This window comes from Dreissena polymorpha, chromosome 9 (genome assembly GCF_020536995.1).
Source record: "Dreissena polymorpha isolate Duluth1 chromosome 9, UMN_Dpol_1.0, whole genome shotgun sequence".
Lineage (NCBI taxonomy): Eukaryota > Metazoa > Mollusca > Bivalvia > Myida > Dreissenidae > Dreissena > Dreissena polymorpha.
Window position 1 is genome coordinate 23,485,151 of NC_068363.1, and position 17,703 is coordinate 23,502,853.

The 17,703-nt window shown below is 34.7% G+C and overlaps 3 protein-coding genes across 3 annotated transcripts in view; all 3 read left to right on the forward strand.

The window, feature by feature from the left end:
• Positions 1-17,703, forward strand: part of LOC127845915 (uncharacterized) — a 462,977-nt gene that overhangs the window by 410,493 nt on the left and 34,781 nt on the right. The gene's annotated exons all lie outside the window — the stretch shown is intronic.
• The window catches only part of LOC127845424 (uncharacterized), a 564,768-nt gene that overhangs the window by 337,761 nt on the left and 209,304 nt on the right, over positions 1-17,703 (forward strand). The gene's annotated exons all lie outside the window — the stretch shown is intronic.
• The window catches only part of LOC127845416 (uncharacterized), a 577,557-nt gene that overhangs the window by 326,283 nt on the left and 233,571 nt on the right, over positions 1-17,703 (forward strand). The window contains exons 4-5 of the mRNA XM_052376315.1: positions 10,343-11,123; positions 13,407-15,137. Of these exons, the coding sequence (XP_052232275.1) occupies positions 10,343-11,123; positions 13,407-15,137 (2,512 nt within the window). The remainder of the gene's footprint in view (positions 1-10,342; positions 11,124-13,406; positions 15,138-17,703) is intronic.

Here is a 17,703-nt window from a genome sequence, read left to right on the forward strand (position 1 = left end):
CTTTGACCTAGTGACCTGAAAATCATTAGGGGTCATCTGCGAGTCATGATCAATGTACCTATGAAGTTTCATGATCCTAGGCATAAACGTTGTTGAGTTATCATCCAGAAACCATTTTACTATTTCGGGTCACCGTGACCTTAACCCTTGACCTAGTGACCTGAAATTCAATAGGGATCATCTGCGAGTCATGATCGTTGTACAGTACAGCCAACGCGGCACAAAAATAATTCGTGGCTATGCCACGCGGCCGAATCGTGTGTTAACGCGGCTTATCGCCGTGGCACTCGGCATCGATCCGCGCAACGACGCCGAGTCTGTATTAACCTCGCGTACTTTCGCGGAGTAAATCCGCCGCATACGTACGCGGCGGATGGAGTGAAACGATATCCACCTACATGTACATACATGTATGTGTAGTGTAGAAACCAAGATTTACGCTGGTTTCATAATTATTATTTTCACGTTTTAATAAGCGATATGACACGTTATGCGCTTTAACAAATTATCGTTGGATTAATTACACGCAACTGTTAATGTTTCGTTCGTTTATCAAATTATCATTAATAAATTTGTAATCCGAAACACACTTCTGAATTTTAATGCTTACGCGACCTTTGGCAAATTCTAGCGTCAAATAAACAGTGCTTAAATATCCTTTGTTTCATAAAAAGCGCTCGAAAATTATGCAGACATGTAAAACGTCGTTTGCAAAGTGTGGGTGTATTTTGTGTTGTAGAAATACATGAACATCACGCCAGGCGTAAATCGCGTGTTCAGTGGGGAAAAAACGCCCTGATTAGACGTTATTTCATCATCTCTTTAAATAGTAACAAATGCCAAAATGTATTTGATACTTAAAGAAATATGGAGGATGTTTGTGTATCGTAAATATTTACCAGCATTTGCTTTAAAACTGGAATATACGGGATTATCGGGTAATTAGTAGCGATATTAACTGTATAATATGAACAAAATAAAACGTGTTCATATACGCATATTCAAACAATAGTTATAAAAAGCTGATCATTAACAAAACAACAAATACGTCTTCACCGTCTTGATTATTGATGTGGCTTCAAACTGCTAATTTTCTCAGCTTAAATATAATAGCAAAATCAACATGCAAATAATTTATAAATCCACCATATGCTGGAGCCTTGACCACTTGTATGTGCGAAAACATAATTATGTGACCTTGTTTATGTGTGAAATACATACACTACGGGCGGGAAACAAACTTAATTGGCCAGACACATTAACTTTGCTTACATGTATATGCTAATACAATCTGCGCACAATAAATTAATTATGATTTTAATTATTATTACAATTGTTCTTTCAAAATTTGTTAACTACATGTAACTAATAATTTTAAAAAGATTTTTTATTTCATGATGCGCATCTACTCGGCATTATGTCGCGGATCGCGGCATGCCTCGGCGGACAGATGCGAAGCTTCGCAGCGAAATGCGACTTGCTGCCGCATACTGACGCGGCTTCAACGACTGACGCGGCATCGACTCGTTTTGCCTTGCCGCCGCGGATCGCGAAATACGTTTGTTCCGCGTTGGCTGTACTGTATCTATGAAGTTTCATGATCCTAGGCATAAGCATTCTTGAGTTATCAGCCGGAAACCATTTAACTATTTCGGGTCACCGTGACCTTGACCTTTGACCTAGTGACCTCAAGAAGGGTCATCTGTGAGTCATGATCAATGTATCTATGAAGTTTCATGATCCTAGGCATAAGCGTTCTTGAGTTATCATCCGAAAACCATTTTACGATTTCAGGTCACCGTGACCTTGACCTCTGACCTTGTTACCTGAAAATCAATAGGGTTCATCTGTGAGTCATGATCAATGAACCTATGAAGTTTCATGATCCTAGGCATAAGCGTTCTTGAGTTATCATCCGGAAACCATTTGACTATTTCGGGTCACCGTGACCTTGACCTTTGACCTAGTGACCTGAAAATCAATAGTGGTCATCTGCGAGTCATGATCAATGTTCACATGAAGTTTCATGATCCTAGGCATAAGCGTTCTTGAGTTATCATCCCGAAACCATTTTACTATTTCGGGTCACCGTGACCTTGCTCTTTGACCTAGTGACCTCAAAATCAATATGGGCCATCTGCGAGTCATGATCAATGTACCTATGAAGTTTCATGATCCTAGGATAAGCATTCTTGAGTTTTCATACGGAAACCATCTGGTGGCAGACATACGGACCGACATGTGCAGAACAATATACCCTCTCTTCTTCGTCGGGGGGCATAATAATACAGTAGCATGAACCAACAAGGGAGGCAACTTGTTATATCACAATTTGGCAGTGTATAAAAAGTGGTTCTTAATTATCTCGCTAAACATGGGTCTAAATTACGTTTAAAAGCTATTTTCTGATTGGATGAAACAGTCCAAAATCATCCAATAAATAAAGTTGAGAGACATGTATTTATCTTACGGAACATGCAATGCCATGCCGCATTTATAAAGTAAATCTCGTCAATCAAAAAGTTTGTTATGTTGTTTTTTTGCAGTCATAGACAGTGTTCCTGGCTGAAAACGATGCAATATTACTTTTAAATCATTCATGCATTAGTTTTTAGCAAGAAAGAGGTAGAATATTACCAGTAGTGTAAAACATAATTTTTTTATTTAAACTTGTGTCTGCTTCAATTTAACGAGTGGTTACGGAAATTACCGATTGTGCAAAATGATGATGTATTGACAGACATATGCAAAACGAAAGAATAGCTTGCATATTTCAAGTTTATCAGCCTTGAAATCACCTATTAATCAAATGAGAATCGAAATTATTAAAATATAAACCAGTAATCTTCATTAACACCAAAATATTTGGGCACAACCATCATATTTTTTTGAAACCATGACGTAGTTTTTTTCAGAAACTGACGATTGGTGATTGTCATAACCATATGGAAAATTTCATCACTGACAAGTTTCGTTTCTAATGTTTTTCTCAAATATTTTTCCACAAAATTATTGTATACCATTACACAAATGAATGACAAGTAATAATTCCTTGATTTTGGGAAGGGACACTGTCTATAAATGCTTATAAAAACGCATTAAGGCTAAACTTAAGTGCATAAAATATTGAAAAATAGATCATAATTCAAGTGCAGACAAGTGTTCGTTTTATCCGATATATTCATTCATCCACATTGCTCAGACACTCAATTATATTGGAAATTATTACGAATATCTTATAAAACTTGCATTATTTATTTTTATCTTTAAACTTCCATTTCATAAATGTTTTTTTTTTTATAAACGTTGTCAATTATTAATTGTATATAGATTTCTCTAAAGTTTGAAAAACATTTAGGCAAATATTTCTCATGTAAGATTAAATGCAAATAATTAATAAAATATTCCCTTTTAATCAGTATGTTGGTTTATCGGTCAATAACAATATCACTTTGAACATAGAATTATTTAAAAGTTATAACAAACATTAAATGTTCTCCGAACAAATGATTCATAACACATATAACAGATTGATATGAAGATATGAACAAATCAAGGTTGCTAGGTTGCCCGCCTGGAATGGTCCTGTTAGTATGGAAGTACTTGATATATAAATTTATTAGCCTGTCGGTGTTGTAAAGACATAAAATATTTTATGAATGTCTCAAAGAGTAGAATTATTTTGCATTTAGTAAAAAAAAGGCAACATTTAACCCTTAAGTGGCTGGCAAGAACTTGTGGCTGAATACAACTTAAAAGAGGCATTATGCTTCTTGAAAATAAAAGTAAACATCATTATATATGAATTTTCTGATTAAAAGTGTTATTTTTAGTGAATAGGGGAAATACATTTTCAAGAATAATCAATATAATTATAAATGTTTTGGCGAAGTGCATCATAGTATTATTATAGTACCAGTTTTTGTCTAAAAATTCAGTAACATTTTTTAAATTTCATAACCCCTTGTTGCGAAAAAAAAATCATGAAAAATAGAATTTTCAGAGTAACCTATTGAAATAAAATAAAAAAAGGCTTAATTAGACCCTAGATATTATTTTTGCAATCATTTTTCATCAATTACAAATGTTTAAAAAAAATATTGTTTCATGCTACTCATGGTACCAGTTTTTGTCAGAAAATTATATACATTTTTTAAAAATGCGTTACCCCCTTGTTGCCAAAAAATTCATAAAAACTATAATTTTCAAAGATATCCTTTAAAACAAAAAGAAAATGCCTTCTTAAACCTTAAATATTATTCCTTCAAGCATTTTACATCAATTATTTATGTTTGAAAAAATCATTGGTTCATGCTAAATACTGTTTGATATACTGTAAATAATGTAACTACACATCCAAGTAGTGAGTCCATCAAACTATTGCAACCGAAACACCTGGTGTGCCAAGGCACCAGCCGAAGTCAAATGCCTCCTGACTTAGTGCATTTTACTATTTATTTTTGTATGCATTTGTATGTGTTTGAAAAAATGTATAATCTTAAATGACATCTTCTGACCATGCATGTCCTAGATTTCAAAATCCAGGCCCTGGTCTGACACATTGGTAACATTAAGGTCGCGGTGGTGTAGTGGATGAGGTGTCTGCCTAGCGATCGGGAGTTCGTGGGTTCGCTCCTTACTCGGGGAGCAATCTCGTTATCTCCTCCACAGACACCAAGTACTGGTTCTTCCCAGGAAACAGACTCGACAATGTCCACATCAGCCTATAATAGGCCTTCCTGTAATAGTCAGCAATTGACTGTAGGAAGTACAAAGTAGAAGAAGTAGAAGTTAACGTTAAACTGTTACCAGGCTTCTGAATTTAATTAGCCAGGTCACAGGAAAAGGGCGGTCTAATTAGTATCCAATTGAAATATTTGTCATTGTCAGAAAACCGCTCTTAAGCAAACAGCTTTCAAGCGACTGCAAGCGGAACTGGATCTAAACTGGCGTCAATCGCCTTAAATGTCTCTTTTAATGGGATACAGATCATTTAAAGTGATATTATGGGCATCTAACAGTTTATAGGTGTCTATAGCAACTGTTGTTTATTTTTGGTGTTTATACTTCATATTCACTTATATGTTAATGCAGCATCAACATACTAATGTCACAGAGTTACAAATATTATTATATTATGATTTGATTTTTGATTGAGTACATTATAAATTCATACAATACAATACCCGGTAGTTACAGTTTTAAAGATATTGAATTGATTTCTGTGAATCTGTTTGAATATGATTTCTTTGTCTACTGAATTGCAGTAGAAGGTTACTTGGAAACACATGTTTAACTTGATATTGATTACATTGTGTTAGTTACAGTCTTGGAAGTCTTCTCATGTTAAATTCACACTCAATATGCAGACTGTATGCTGAATGTATGCTTATCAGCTCTAGCTATTAATAATGACTGTGACTAAAGATTTTTAGACTAGGTGCTAATTAATTACAGTCTTATAGAAGTAAGGAAGTAAGGTACTGTATGTTGGATGAGAGATGGATATGATTGGTCAGTGAGATGTGTGGGTGTGACTTGGCATTAAGGATCTGTATCCTCGATGGATGAATGAGAGATAAGATTGGTCAGTGAGATGTGTGGGTGTGACTTGGTTCTAGGGATGAAAGGGTTTTCAATAGTGACAAGTTAGTTTTATGAAGGAAGGAAGTGGAGGTCAGTGAGAAAAAGAAAGTGAGTTACAAGTAAGAGAGAGACAGTTGGAAATAGGAGGATGGAATTTGTTAAATAAGATCTGATAAGAATGTAATAGAGTTAAGAAGGAATGCTTAAGAATGCAATATAGGAAGATGGAATTTGTCGAAAATTATGTGAACTATAAATGAATAAAAGAGTAAACGCAGAAAGCGAGTTATGTTATGCCATTAATAACAAGGGCATAGATTTCCCCCGGTCCGGTTACACTAAAACAATATCCCGGAGAGAGAAAAATAATGCATTTGAATATCGACTGTACTTTCATTTGACAACTGATCATGCATGTACGTTTTGAACCTAAATTTAGTTTTAGTGCAGATTCGTTCATACGACACAAAGACACAATTTTGTTTTACGGATCATTTCAGCTTACAGGACTGAGTGGGTCACGTAAGAATATCGAATATAAAATATATTTTTATAAACAACTGGTAGCAAGATAAGTTGCAGAAAATTGATCAGTAACCACAATTTAACTAACTCTTTTGATCTGTTAATTCTTTTCAGCTCAATTCAACAGGTCAAAATGCCCATACTATCACTTTAACTTTAAAGGGATTTTTTCATGTTTTGGAACATTGACAAAAATTGAAAAAAGTTGTATCGGATTCGCAAATTTTTGTTTTAGTTATGTTATTTTTAGGAAACAGTATTACTGAACATTTACCATGGTCTAATTTAGCCATTATATGCATCTTTTAACGATTTAAAAATTATAAAGCGTTGCAACGCGAAACGATTGAATAATTTGGAGAGTTATGTTGTTGTTGTTTAATTGTGTGAAACTACGAAGATTGCTTATATTAGGTATAAAATACGCCAACCATTTATACTTGGCAGAATAGTCAAGCAGGCTAATGCGTTTTTACTCCAGAACTAAGGGGGTCACTGGTTCGAGCCCTGCTGCGGACTACTTTTTTTTGAAGAATTTTATTCTGGATTTTTAACTGGAGCTTTTAAGATCCAATGTTTACATTTATCGATATAAAGCATTTAATGACTAACTTCAAAACCTGTCAAAATCTGTGAAAAGGCCCCTTTAACATAATATCTACTCCTATAAATATGAGGTCGATATACATGGACTAAATGGTAAATTACGTCTAATTATTTGGACTATGATGATATCAACTACTTTAAAATAGAAAGAAGAAAGAATTCATACAAACCAGTAATTTGAGTAAAGAGTTTGTAATCAATGTTGTATTTCAGGACAGCTTGGTGATATGCAAATCCAATATGACATGTTGATATCAGGTATCATAGCCATTCAATAAGTCGCAAAATGCTCGAACAAAATTTATAAAGCAAAATGTGACTTAAATTAATACTTAAAATTACCAGTATCATCAGTATGCCAGTTTTGCCCTGTCAAGCTGTCGAGATCCAGAAAGTGCTTCATTCACATTGAATATATTCTTCGAATTCCATTTATTGTTGCATAACTAAATAGCGAAACAAGCTGATTTAAGCTGTAAGAAAGTTTTAACACGAGTGTTATCAAGTCTCTCATGGGCGAAGCCATTGTTGTAGAAAGTGATCCATTCACATCGAATATATCCTTCTAATTCCATCCATTGTTGTCATTAGCGGAGATTTAGTGAAAAAATAATTCATATGTCATAAATGACAGCTTCTAAATAGCGAAACAAGCCAATTTATGCAGTAAGAAAGTTTTGACTCGAGACTCTCATGGGGGCGGCCGTTGTTGAATGTTGAAACAGTAACGACAACTCTGCTAGGAGAATGTTATCAATGAAAATCAACGAGGTCGAGGTATTTCAATTAGAAAAATCGAGTTATCTCAATCGGACTGGCTTGGTCTTTTACATAGGTCGCCATTGTGAAGAATTTTTTTATGGTTATCAAACCTTAGACGATGCTGTTGCAGCATCGTCAAAAAAGATGAAACCATACATTCCCCATGTGCTTAAAGTCCAATCGTCGCGGATGAATGATTTTATCATGATCTTTCCCAGAATGTAGTCAAATGATCACATGTTAAATTTTTATGAAAAATCTTATCTCATAGCTGAGATAATTAAGTTTGAAAAGTGTTGCATTAGGAAATTCTGCAAGTGTATGATATCCATGGTACAGATCATGAGATGTAAACGCATGTGTTGTCGGATAATTGTAACACATTAGAACACACAAGAGATCACAATATTGGCAGTGTTGTTACAACATATAATGTTATTTTTCTGCGCAATAAATAAACAATTAACGAATATCAGAGGCTAAACTTTTTGTAAGTATTTGTTGCTATTAAAACGGAGAGGAATTCAAATTAGGTTTAAATAAAGCATGATTTAAGCAGTGTTCTTGCTTGTAATCTCAGTTATAGTGCAACACAGGTTACTGCTCTATCATTGTATAATCCGGTGATGCTTAGAATAAAAGAACGGAATTGCTTGCAGAGAAGTTATTTTATTCATGCCGAGCAAAATATATTACAAAACAATAGGACAGTAACATGTATTTTTGTTTATCATAACCCATAGGTACCCATTTTAAAAAGAAATAATGAAATATAATTGCTACAAGGCTGCATTTTTAGAGGTAATGAATCTGATGTTTGGCATTTGATTTCTTAATAGTGATGTCATGAGCACTTGTGTTTAATATGTGTAAAATGTTTTTTTCTGTTCATGTTACTTTTTGTGTCTAAAATATATTACATCTTGCTATGAAATAGATTTGTTGAACCTGCCTCTATTGAAATAAAAATGATTGCCTTGATAGCGGATTCAGACACATATGACCTATCTCCAAACATCCACTGATATAACCACTCACTGTTGACGTTATACAAACAGGGGTGTCAATTTTCCGGATTATTCCGGAAATCCGGATTTGAGCCGTCCAGGGTTGATTTTGAGGTGAATGTAAATTCGTCCAGGGTTGATTTTGAGGTGAATGTAAATTCGATGAGTTTGTTTAAGGGGGGTGGGGGTAGGGACAAAATTCTTTTAGTGCGGGATCATTTCAGAACGAATATTGTTAAAGCATCGTCGGCATTTCGGACATTTGCGCTTGGTACCGATTTAATTTATTGATATCTGATAAGCGGCTGGCACTGACATGAGCAGTAACAAAGTAAAGCACTGCAATATCATATTTTAAAACAATATGTTAATCAAATTATATATTGACTGCGTATTTGCTAGGTTACTGGTTACTGGTTTTCATTTTTTGCAGCCAAACGATATGCATATTTTATTTCATTTGCAAATGATGTATCGGGCCATGTTTTCGGACAGTCGTTTTCGGATACGGTATGGTTTGTCGATTTTAATTTAATTTTGAAGTTCTTAATATCATTTGTTTAGAATGACAAATACACATGCGGTGTTACGGATGGTTTGGTTTATAATATTTCGCATTGTACTCACCAGAAATTGCACCTAGAAAGACTATAAAAAAAGAACAATAAGCTAGGGCTCGGGGGGGGGGGGCCTCTCTTCCCTTTATCCTAAGGCCTCAGACTCTCGGCTTAATTTTCCGGATTTCAAATTTGGGACAATTGACACCCCTGACAAAAAAAAACTGGCATCCATGTATTTGTATGATGATATATACATGTAATACCATGCACACATATTTTAAATGAGATTTCAATATGCAGACATTTTTTTCACTTCTGCATGTGTGAATTCAGGCCAAAATATTGTTTGCTTTATAAATGATACCAATTATGTGCTTAAACAATATATGCATTACTTCAGCAGGATTAAGGACATAAAACATGGAAGACAAATGCCTTAAAGCAATAGACCATTACCTTTGCGTTATTGTGCAAGGTCAAGGTCATCCTTCAAGGTCAAAGGTCAAATACATGGGTCAAAATCGCTCATTTAATGTCACTTTTGCAATATTGAAGCTTAAGCAGCTTGATATTTGACATGCATGTGTATCTCATGGAGCTGCACATTTTGAGTGCTAAAGGTCAAGGTCATCCTTCAAGGTCAAAGGTCATATATATGGGGACAAAGTGTTTCACAAAGACATCGCTTGTTTTTATCTGAATGTGAACACACATTCTTTTTTATTTTTAAGTATTTGAAAACTTAGTGTAATTACAGTAATGTGGCTTATGGTTTGTTTTGTACTGACCGTAGCTTATTATGGACTGTATATTTTATTGAAACATATGACATGTCATAGGGTTGATAATAAAAGGTTCCTGAAAAATGCTTTGATATCACTATGAAGAGAATTTTATTAACACATATTTGTTAAAATAAATATGTATACATTTGCATATTTATCTGCAACTACAAATGTTCCATCGCCCTTTGCAATTATGGTAAAACATTGTACGTTTTTTCTGTGTCGAAAACTTTTTCTTAGAGAGAGAAAGTGTCGCTTTGAAGAATTGTATCATGGCGGAAAAGAAAGGCTTTCTAATCTGTGTTTATTCACACCAAATATAGTATTCAAATTGTCATGGATGTTAAATTTTAATATTGCTTCCAACATATTACTTTCAAAATATTTATCCTGCTAATGTGGTATGAATGCATGATTTGAAAAATGTAAACATTTAGAAGAACACTTTTAGCTTTTCTGTCATAGTTTAACATATTTGAGAACAAAAACACTAACATTATTTTTGATATAGTTGCAGAATGAGAAAATGTCTTTTAACGACCTGATTGAGCTGTTGAAGAAGAGCCACAAAACTTTGAAAGATGTGAACAAGCCTGGAGAGCTAATTTATAAAGAGATGGATGAGACCCTAGCAAAAGCTCTAAAGATATTAGAGGCTAGGATACAGGATTTAGAAAAACGCCATGAAAACACTGAAACCAGAGTACAAGTTTTAGAAGAACGCCATGAAAACACTGAAACCAGAGTACAAGTTTTAGAAGAACGCCATGAAAACACTGAAACCAGAGTACAAGTTTTAGAAGAACGCCATGAAAACACTGAAACCAGAGTACAAGATGTAGAAGAACGCCATGAAAACACTGAAACCAGAGTACAAGTTTTAGAAGAAGGCCATGAAAACACTGAAACCAGAGTACAAGTTTTAGAAGAACGCCATGAAAACACTGAAACCAGAGTACAAGATGTAGAAGAACGCCATGAAAACACTGAAACCCAATTACAAGATTTAGAAGAACGCTATGAAAACACTGAAAGTCAAGTACAAATTTTAGAAGAACGCCATGAAAACATTGAAACACGAGTACAAGATTTAGATGAACGCCATGAAAACACTGACATGCGAGTACAAGATTTAGAAGAACGCACTGAAAACATTGAAACCAAGGTGAAAGATTTAAAAGAACAAAATGAATACATTGAAACCCAAGTCCAGGATTTAAAAGAACGCTCCAAAAGCAACATACAGGCAGTGAACCAAATTGAACAAGAAGAATATGAACGAGGCGTAGAAGGTTTGTACATGTAATTGGGTTTGCTTTTTACACATTCGTCTCAATATAAGTTATACCCCATATACATGTACATTTTTATTATTTTATAAACTACAATAACTGTTTGATGTGCTCTCAATATTTGACAATCCATATTTCATAAACAAATATAAGTTCATTTTAGTTATTGAGCTACACTTCCAAACTGTTCATCAGCGTTAAGTTCTGGTAATTTGTCCAAATTAATATGCAATATTAATTAACTTATGATGGAATTCACTCTGAACTTTACATAGGCTTATGTAATTTTACAGGGAAAGGCTCATAACTCTGTTCTGCAATTATGCATAATTATAAACACTTAATTTTTCAACTGAGAAAATCAAGATGAAGTGTACTGTACAAAACCGTTATAGTGGCTTATTAATGTGTACTTATTATAAAAAAAATACCATTTGACAAATTCCGAGGACAATATAAATGCATTATGTCCATATATGTCCATATTTTGTACACGCTAAGGTAACATTTAGAATGTTACGTTCATATAATATCTATTAATCAATATTAAAAAGTCATTAGGTTTTTTTTTCAAAATTGGGGCTGTTTGAGGGCCCCATTCCAAATGGTTTAGGTTTGCTGGTAAGAATACTAAATCTGTGTTGGTACAACATGTATTCATTTGAAACTAAATACATCAATTTGTTGTCATTTTGTAAGGCCCTTGCAAATAAATTAAGCAGAATTATGCCCCATAAAGGAACTCAGAAAAATATTGGCTTGTTAAAGGATACGTATCAATCAAGATAAATATAAAGCATGCTTATTATTTTACATTCAATTTTTGTAAAATGTTAGTAAAGTTTTTAAAAGGGGGACTTTATTTATCTAAAAGCTTGAATGTCAGAATGGTATGGTGTTAGTTTTTGCCTTTGAAGGTCATGAATTCCAATTCAGGTGAAGGCAATATGTTTTGTTCTTTGTATTCACCCTATATTGTAGTCACCCTATTTTCCTCCTTATTCTGTGTGTGTCGTCAAATTTAAGATTGTCATTGCAAAAGAGGTCACATTTTTCATCATTCTTCATGAAAATTGCTCCAATGTTTATCTTGAAAAATATCGAAGCTGAGTTTGAACCTTGTCATGTGCTTTAAAAAAAACAGCCACGGTGATATCTCAGAAATATCTTGTGATCACTATATAGGCAACACGTATAGGCAACATATAACTCAATCTTGACACAACTTTGTCAGATTGTAAATCTTGAAATTATAATGCCAATTTATATTCTAAGTAATGTGCTAAAACTATGTCAGCAGGTCAAAATTATTGTTATTACTTTAGATGTCACATTTGTAACTAAAATTTTGATGATACTTGGTCGGAATGTCTATCTTGACAATATCTAGGACAAGTAAGAATCTGATTAGCATTCATCCAAAAATTAGAATCTTAGAAAAACCTTGTTATCACTGTAAAGCCTACATTTAAAAATTTGATGAGACTTGGAAAAAGTTTTAACATGATTTAGCTTTTTTCAGTAGTCAGTTTTAATGTATATCATTGAAAAAGTGTTGCTTTTACCAAGTTATTATTTAAAAAATTCAGATTATTGTAAGTGCCGAAACATGGTAAAAAAAATGATATTTATTTATTCTATTTTTGAAGGACCGTCTAACCATCCCACACAAGCTATTGCTAACAAACTTGAAAAACAAAATTTATTAATTTGTTTTATGTCTTTACAAATGTTCAATAAATTGTGGAAAATATACCTGAACTCAGAATCATCTATAAAGTATGACTTCTTTACAACATAAGCGATCAATATGTTTCAATTATGGTCCTCTTCCACTTACAATATGACTATAAGACCTTGACCTTATTGAATATGAACAATATCCCCATGATGGCTTATGTTATACTGTCAAGCACTCTAATAGTCGAGCGGGCTGTCCTCTGACAGCTCTGGTTTAAACATGAGCCGACTGCTGAGTATTTGTAAGAAGCATGCGCCCATTTGTTAGTAATATATTTAAATAAGTATGGTTCAATGATAATTTCCAAATGTTCAGAACAAATATTCTAACTACAGTTAATTCTGCTAAGTTCGAACATGGGTCATGTCACGATGATGTGGAATCAAAATTAAAGAAAACAAAGCCTTTGAACACTCTAGAGGCCACATGTAAAGTTCAATCTTCATGAAGATTGTTTATGATGTAAAAAATTAGCTTCATGGTAAAAAGCATATGCTACTACTTCTAATACTTATAATTAATATGTAACGTTTTGATTTCAGAACTGATCGAACGTACGAAGAAGCTTTACAGGGACACCTTAAATCACGTACCCATATCTCCATTAAATGACTACAAACATGAAAAATTAGGAGATGTTTATATGCCGCCGAAAATTGTTAAAATGTCCGAGGACAAAGGTGTTTTTAAGAAAACAGACGAACAGGTTACGCAGTACAAGGGTGTGTTTTTAACAGATGACAAGGTTAATCGACGAATATTTCTTCAAGGTGAGGCGGGGTCTGGAAAAACTACATTCTTATCCAAGTTAGCCCTGGACTGGTGTGGAGAACCGCATGATATTAGTGCATCTGATAACAGTTCACTTTTCTTTAGTGATATCGACGTTTTGCAAAGCTTTGTGTTTGTTTTCCATATTACATTGAGAAATTCGGTAAAACAATTTGACGTATATACTTTGATTAAACAACAAATAATAGACTCGATTTACTCTCAGGAAGACCGTGAGAAGGCGTACAAACTAGTGAATGAGATCATGAAACGTGAACAATGCTTGATACTACTTGATGGTCTAGATGAGTGGACCGGACCAGGAGATCATCACAACCTACCAGAATTGGTAGTAGATCACAGCGAATGTGTGATGTTATTTTCAACACGACCTTGGAAATTGGCTGTAGTAAAAATTACGCATTTGGACAGATACACGTCGGTGCAATTGGAAGGTGTAAACAAGCCATTTGAGCTCAGCAGATTAATCCTGGGCTGCTTGGTAGCTAAGGATGATCTTGAATTAAAATGCTCAGCATTTGAGCAGTACATAAAGAAACAAGAGCTCGGCGAATTACTGTCATCACCCATGATGCTCTCTGCAATTGTTTGTTCATTTGCAGAGGGAATAGAACTCAAAGGCTCTAAGTGTGAAATATACATTCTCTTACTGGAAAGTCTTTTTAAGAAAGCGAACAGTGAAATGCGTACATTTGAACAGCCCCGGTTTTCATGCTTCACAGAGACTCAATACATACAGCCAAATATAGTTACCCTGAATCGCCTAGCCGAATTAGCATTTCATTTGTTGTTTGTAAATACAAAGGAAAATTCACTAGTGTTTAGTATAAGCGAATTAAGACAATTTAAGTTGGATGAACAAGAGCAAATGAAATTTGCATTACAATCCGGAATTTTGTCGTCAGCACGAAAGGATGCCTTACTGCGACCGTCGTCTTCATTTTCGTTTATCCACTTGAGCATGCAAGAATTCCTCGCTGCTTATCATATTTCCCGCAATAAAGATCTCGTTGATGGCGTTATTTCTGTTTATCTTAACCGCCAAAGGGAAGCATATCGCGACATATCACAGGTGTTTATATTCCTGTGTGGACTAGATGTAACATGTGCGGAAAAGCTATCAAGCATGATGGATGATGATGCTTTGAGTATTGACGACAGGTTTGACTGGTGTTACTTTCAAAAAATCATACTGGCAGGACACAGAGAAGCTGTTGCAAACGGACATAATGAAGCTTTCCTTAGACTAAGTACCTTCATATTCGATCAGCAAGCATCAAACAGCAACGACCTTCATAGGATTTGGACAAATAACGCGGCAAATGTCATTTCCTTGGATGTTTACGCCAAACTAATGTCACCTGCAAATGACGAGTCTGCATCTCATATAAAGATGGACCTATCATTGTGTCGCAAGCTGAAAAGGTTATGCCTGACTGGAGACCTAATGCGAGTCCAGGAAGACAGCATATTGTTGAAAGGTAATTATACCATAAAAGTAATTGTTTGTAAAGTGAATTCGGTGAATATAATGGTACATGCAATGTGTTTGTATTGGGCATATAAACTGAATCATGATTAAACTACATTAGCTAATTATAAGTTTTGTCAGGTAGATAACAGACACGCAAATATTTTTATATATAAAATAATGTGAATTATAATGATTTTTAGTAATACATGTAGTACAAACACAATACATTGAATGTGTAGTAGATCAGCATAATGGCGCTATCAGAAAAACAAAACGAGTTAGTCTAATGTTATGATTGTTTTGCTTTTTATTTTGCACCCCAGGAAACCCTATACCTTGTGAGCAGTGTTATACCATTGGAGCAGTGCTCGTTATTTCACCATGAACTAACATAGGGTAAGTAAATTGGACAAATTAAAATGTTCAAAGTCCAATTTGAAACAACTGTGTATTATATTGATAACAAATCTATCGGCCTACATTTAGACAAAATCCTGACAAAATTTCTTTAAAAAATGAGCAAAGCGTGGCTCCCTGAAGTAGAAGATCGGGCAAAATGGGCCATGTTCAGGCAATCAGAAAAACTGCCTCTACAAAGCAGAGAAATTGCAACCAAATGGCTTGAAATTAATTTTTTTGTCACCCAAAAGATTTATAAAGTCACTGCTTATATAAGCTTTTCTGGACTTACAATATGGTATCCATGTTTTCCCAACATGGTCATTAAAGCGCAAATTTCCTCACACGAAATAGTTTCTTGGAGAAACCATGCTGAGAGGTTAAGACAGACATGTGTTAAGTGTGCATAAATCCTTTAAATAGTGTAGTGGTTTGCAAATTAAAGTACTTTTCTTCACTAATTGCCTGAAAATGGGCCATTTTGCCTGAACTTCTTCTTAAGGGAGCCACACTTCTCTCATTTTTTAAGAAAATGTGTCAGGATTTTTTCTACATGTAGGCCAATAACTTTGCTATCAATCTTAATACACAGTTGTTTCAAATTAGACTTTGAAAATTTTATTTTTTCCAATTTACATAACCTGTGTTAGTTCATACTAAAATAACGAAAACGAGCACTGCTCCAATGGTATTACACTGCTTACAATGTATCAGGTTTCCTGGGGTGTTTTGCAGTGTGTCGTTTTTTTGCGCAATTTAGTGTCAGCATTATAACAATATTGTTCCAGTACATGAACTACTCATAAAACAAATGTTGCGGCATGAGTCCAAATGTGAAAAAAATACAGTTATTAATTTCTATTTGAAACAAAATCAAAAATAAAGGAAAGTTTCTTCAATTTCCAAAATCGCATTATCGTGAATGAACATAATTATCGATCAAATTAGATTAATTGTGTGTACCCACAAGGACCTAGAAAGATTTATTAAGATTAAATAAAACATATCGATCAATTATATATATATATATATATATCAGGGATATTATACATTTGCATATATATATAGTAACAATTTTATCACATAGAATGTGTTAGTGATTTCATACAGTGAATAAAGTATTCCTTTACCTTTTAATAGAATGTACTCAAGCACAATTGACATACACAAAATCATCATCCACCATAATTCATCAGAGAAATGTTTTAGCATTTACAGGCTGTCAAGCGGTCATACTTTTTCCTACTTTTTCCTACTATTTCCTACTTTTTCATCAGGATCCTACTTTTTATACGCCCGTATAAAATACGGGACGTATTATGTGAAACCCCTTGGCGGGCGGCGGGCGGGCGGCGGGCGGGCGGCGGGCGGAAGGCATCACTTTGTCCGGACTCTAATTCAAATTGTATTCATCCGATCTTCACCAAACTTGGTCAGCAGTTGCATCTAGTTGATATCTAGGCCAAGTTCGAATATGGGTCATGCCGGGTCAAAAACTAGGTCATAGGGTCAATAAGTGCATTTTCAAAGGGGCCACTTTGTCCGGACTCTATTTCAAATTGTATTCATCCGATCTTCACCAAACTTGGTCAGCAGTTGCATCTAGTTGATATCTAGGCCAAGTTCGAATATGGGTCATGCCGGGTCAAAAACTAGGTCATAGGGTCAATAAGTGCATTTTCAAAGGGGCCACTTTGTCCGGACTCTATTTCAAATTGTATTCATCCGATCTTCACCAAACTTGGTCAGCAGTTGCATCTAGTTGATATCTAGGCCAAGTTCGAATATGGGTCATGCCGGGTCAAAAACTAGGTCATAGGGTCAATAAGTGCATTTTCAAAGGGGCCACTTTGTCCGGACTCTATTTCAAATTGTATTCATCCGATCTTCACCAAACTTGGTCAGCAGTTGCATCTAGTTGATATCTAGGCCAAGTTCGAATATGGGTCATGCCGGGTCAAAAACTAGGTCATAGGGTCAATAAGTGCATTTTCAAAGGGGCCACTTTGTCCGGACTCTATTTCAAATTGTATTCATCCGATCTTCACCAAACTTGGTCAGCAGTTGCATCTAGTTGATATATAGGCCAAGTTCGAATATGGGTCATGCCGGGTCAAAAACTAGGTCATAGGGTCAATTAGTGCATTTTCAACGGCGCCACTTTGTCCGGACTC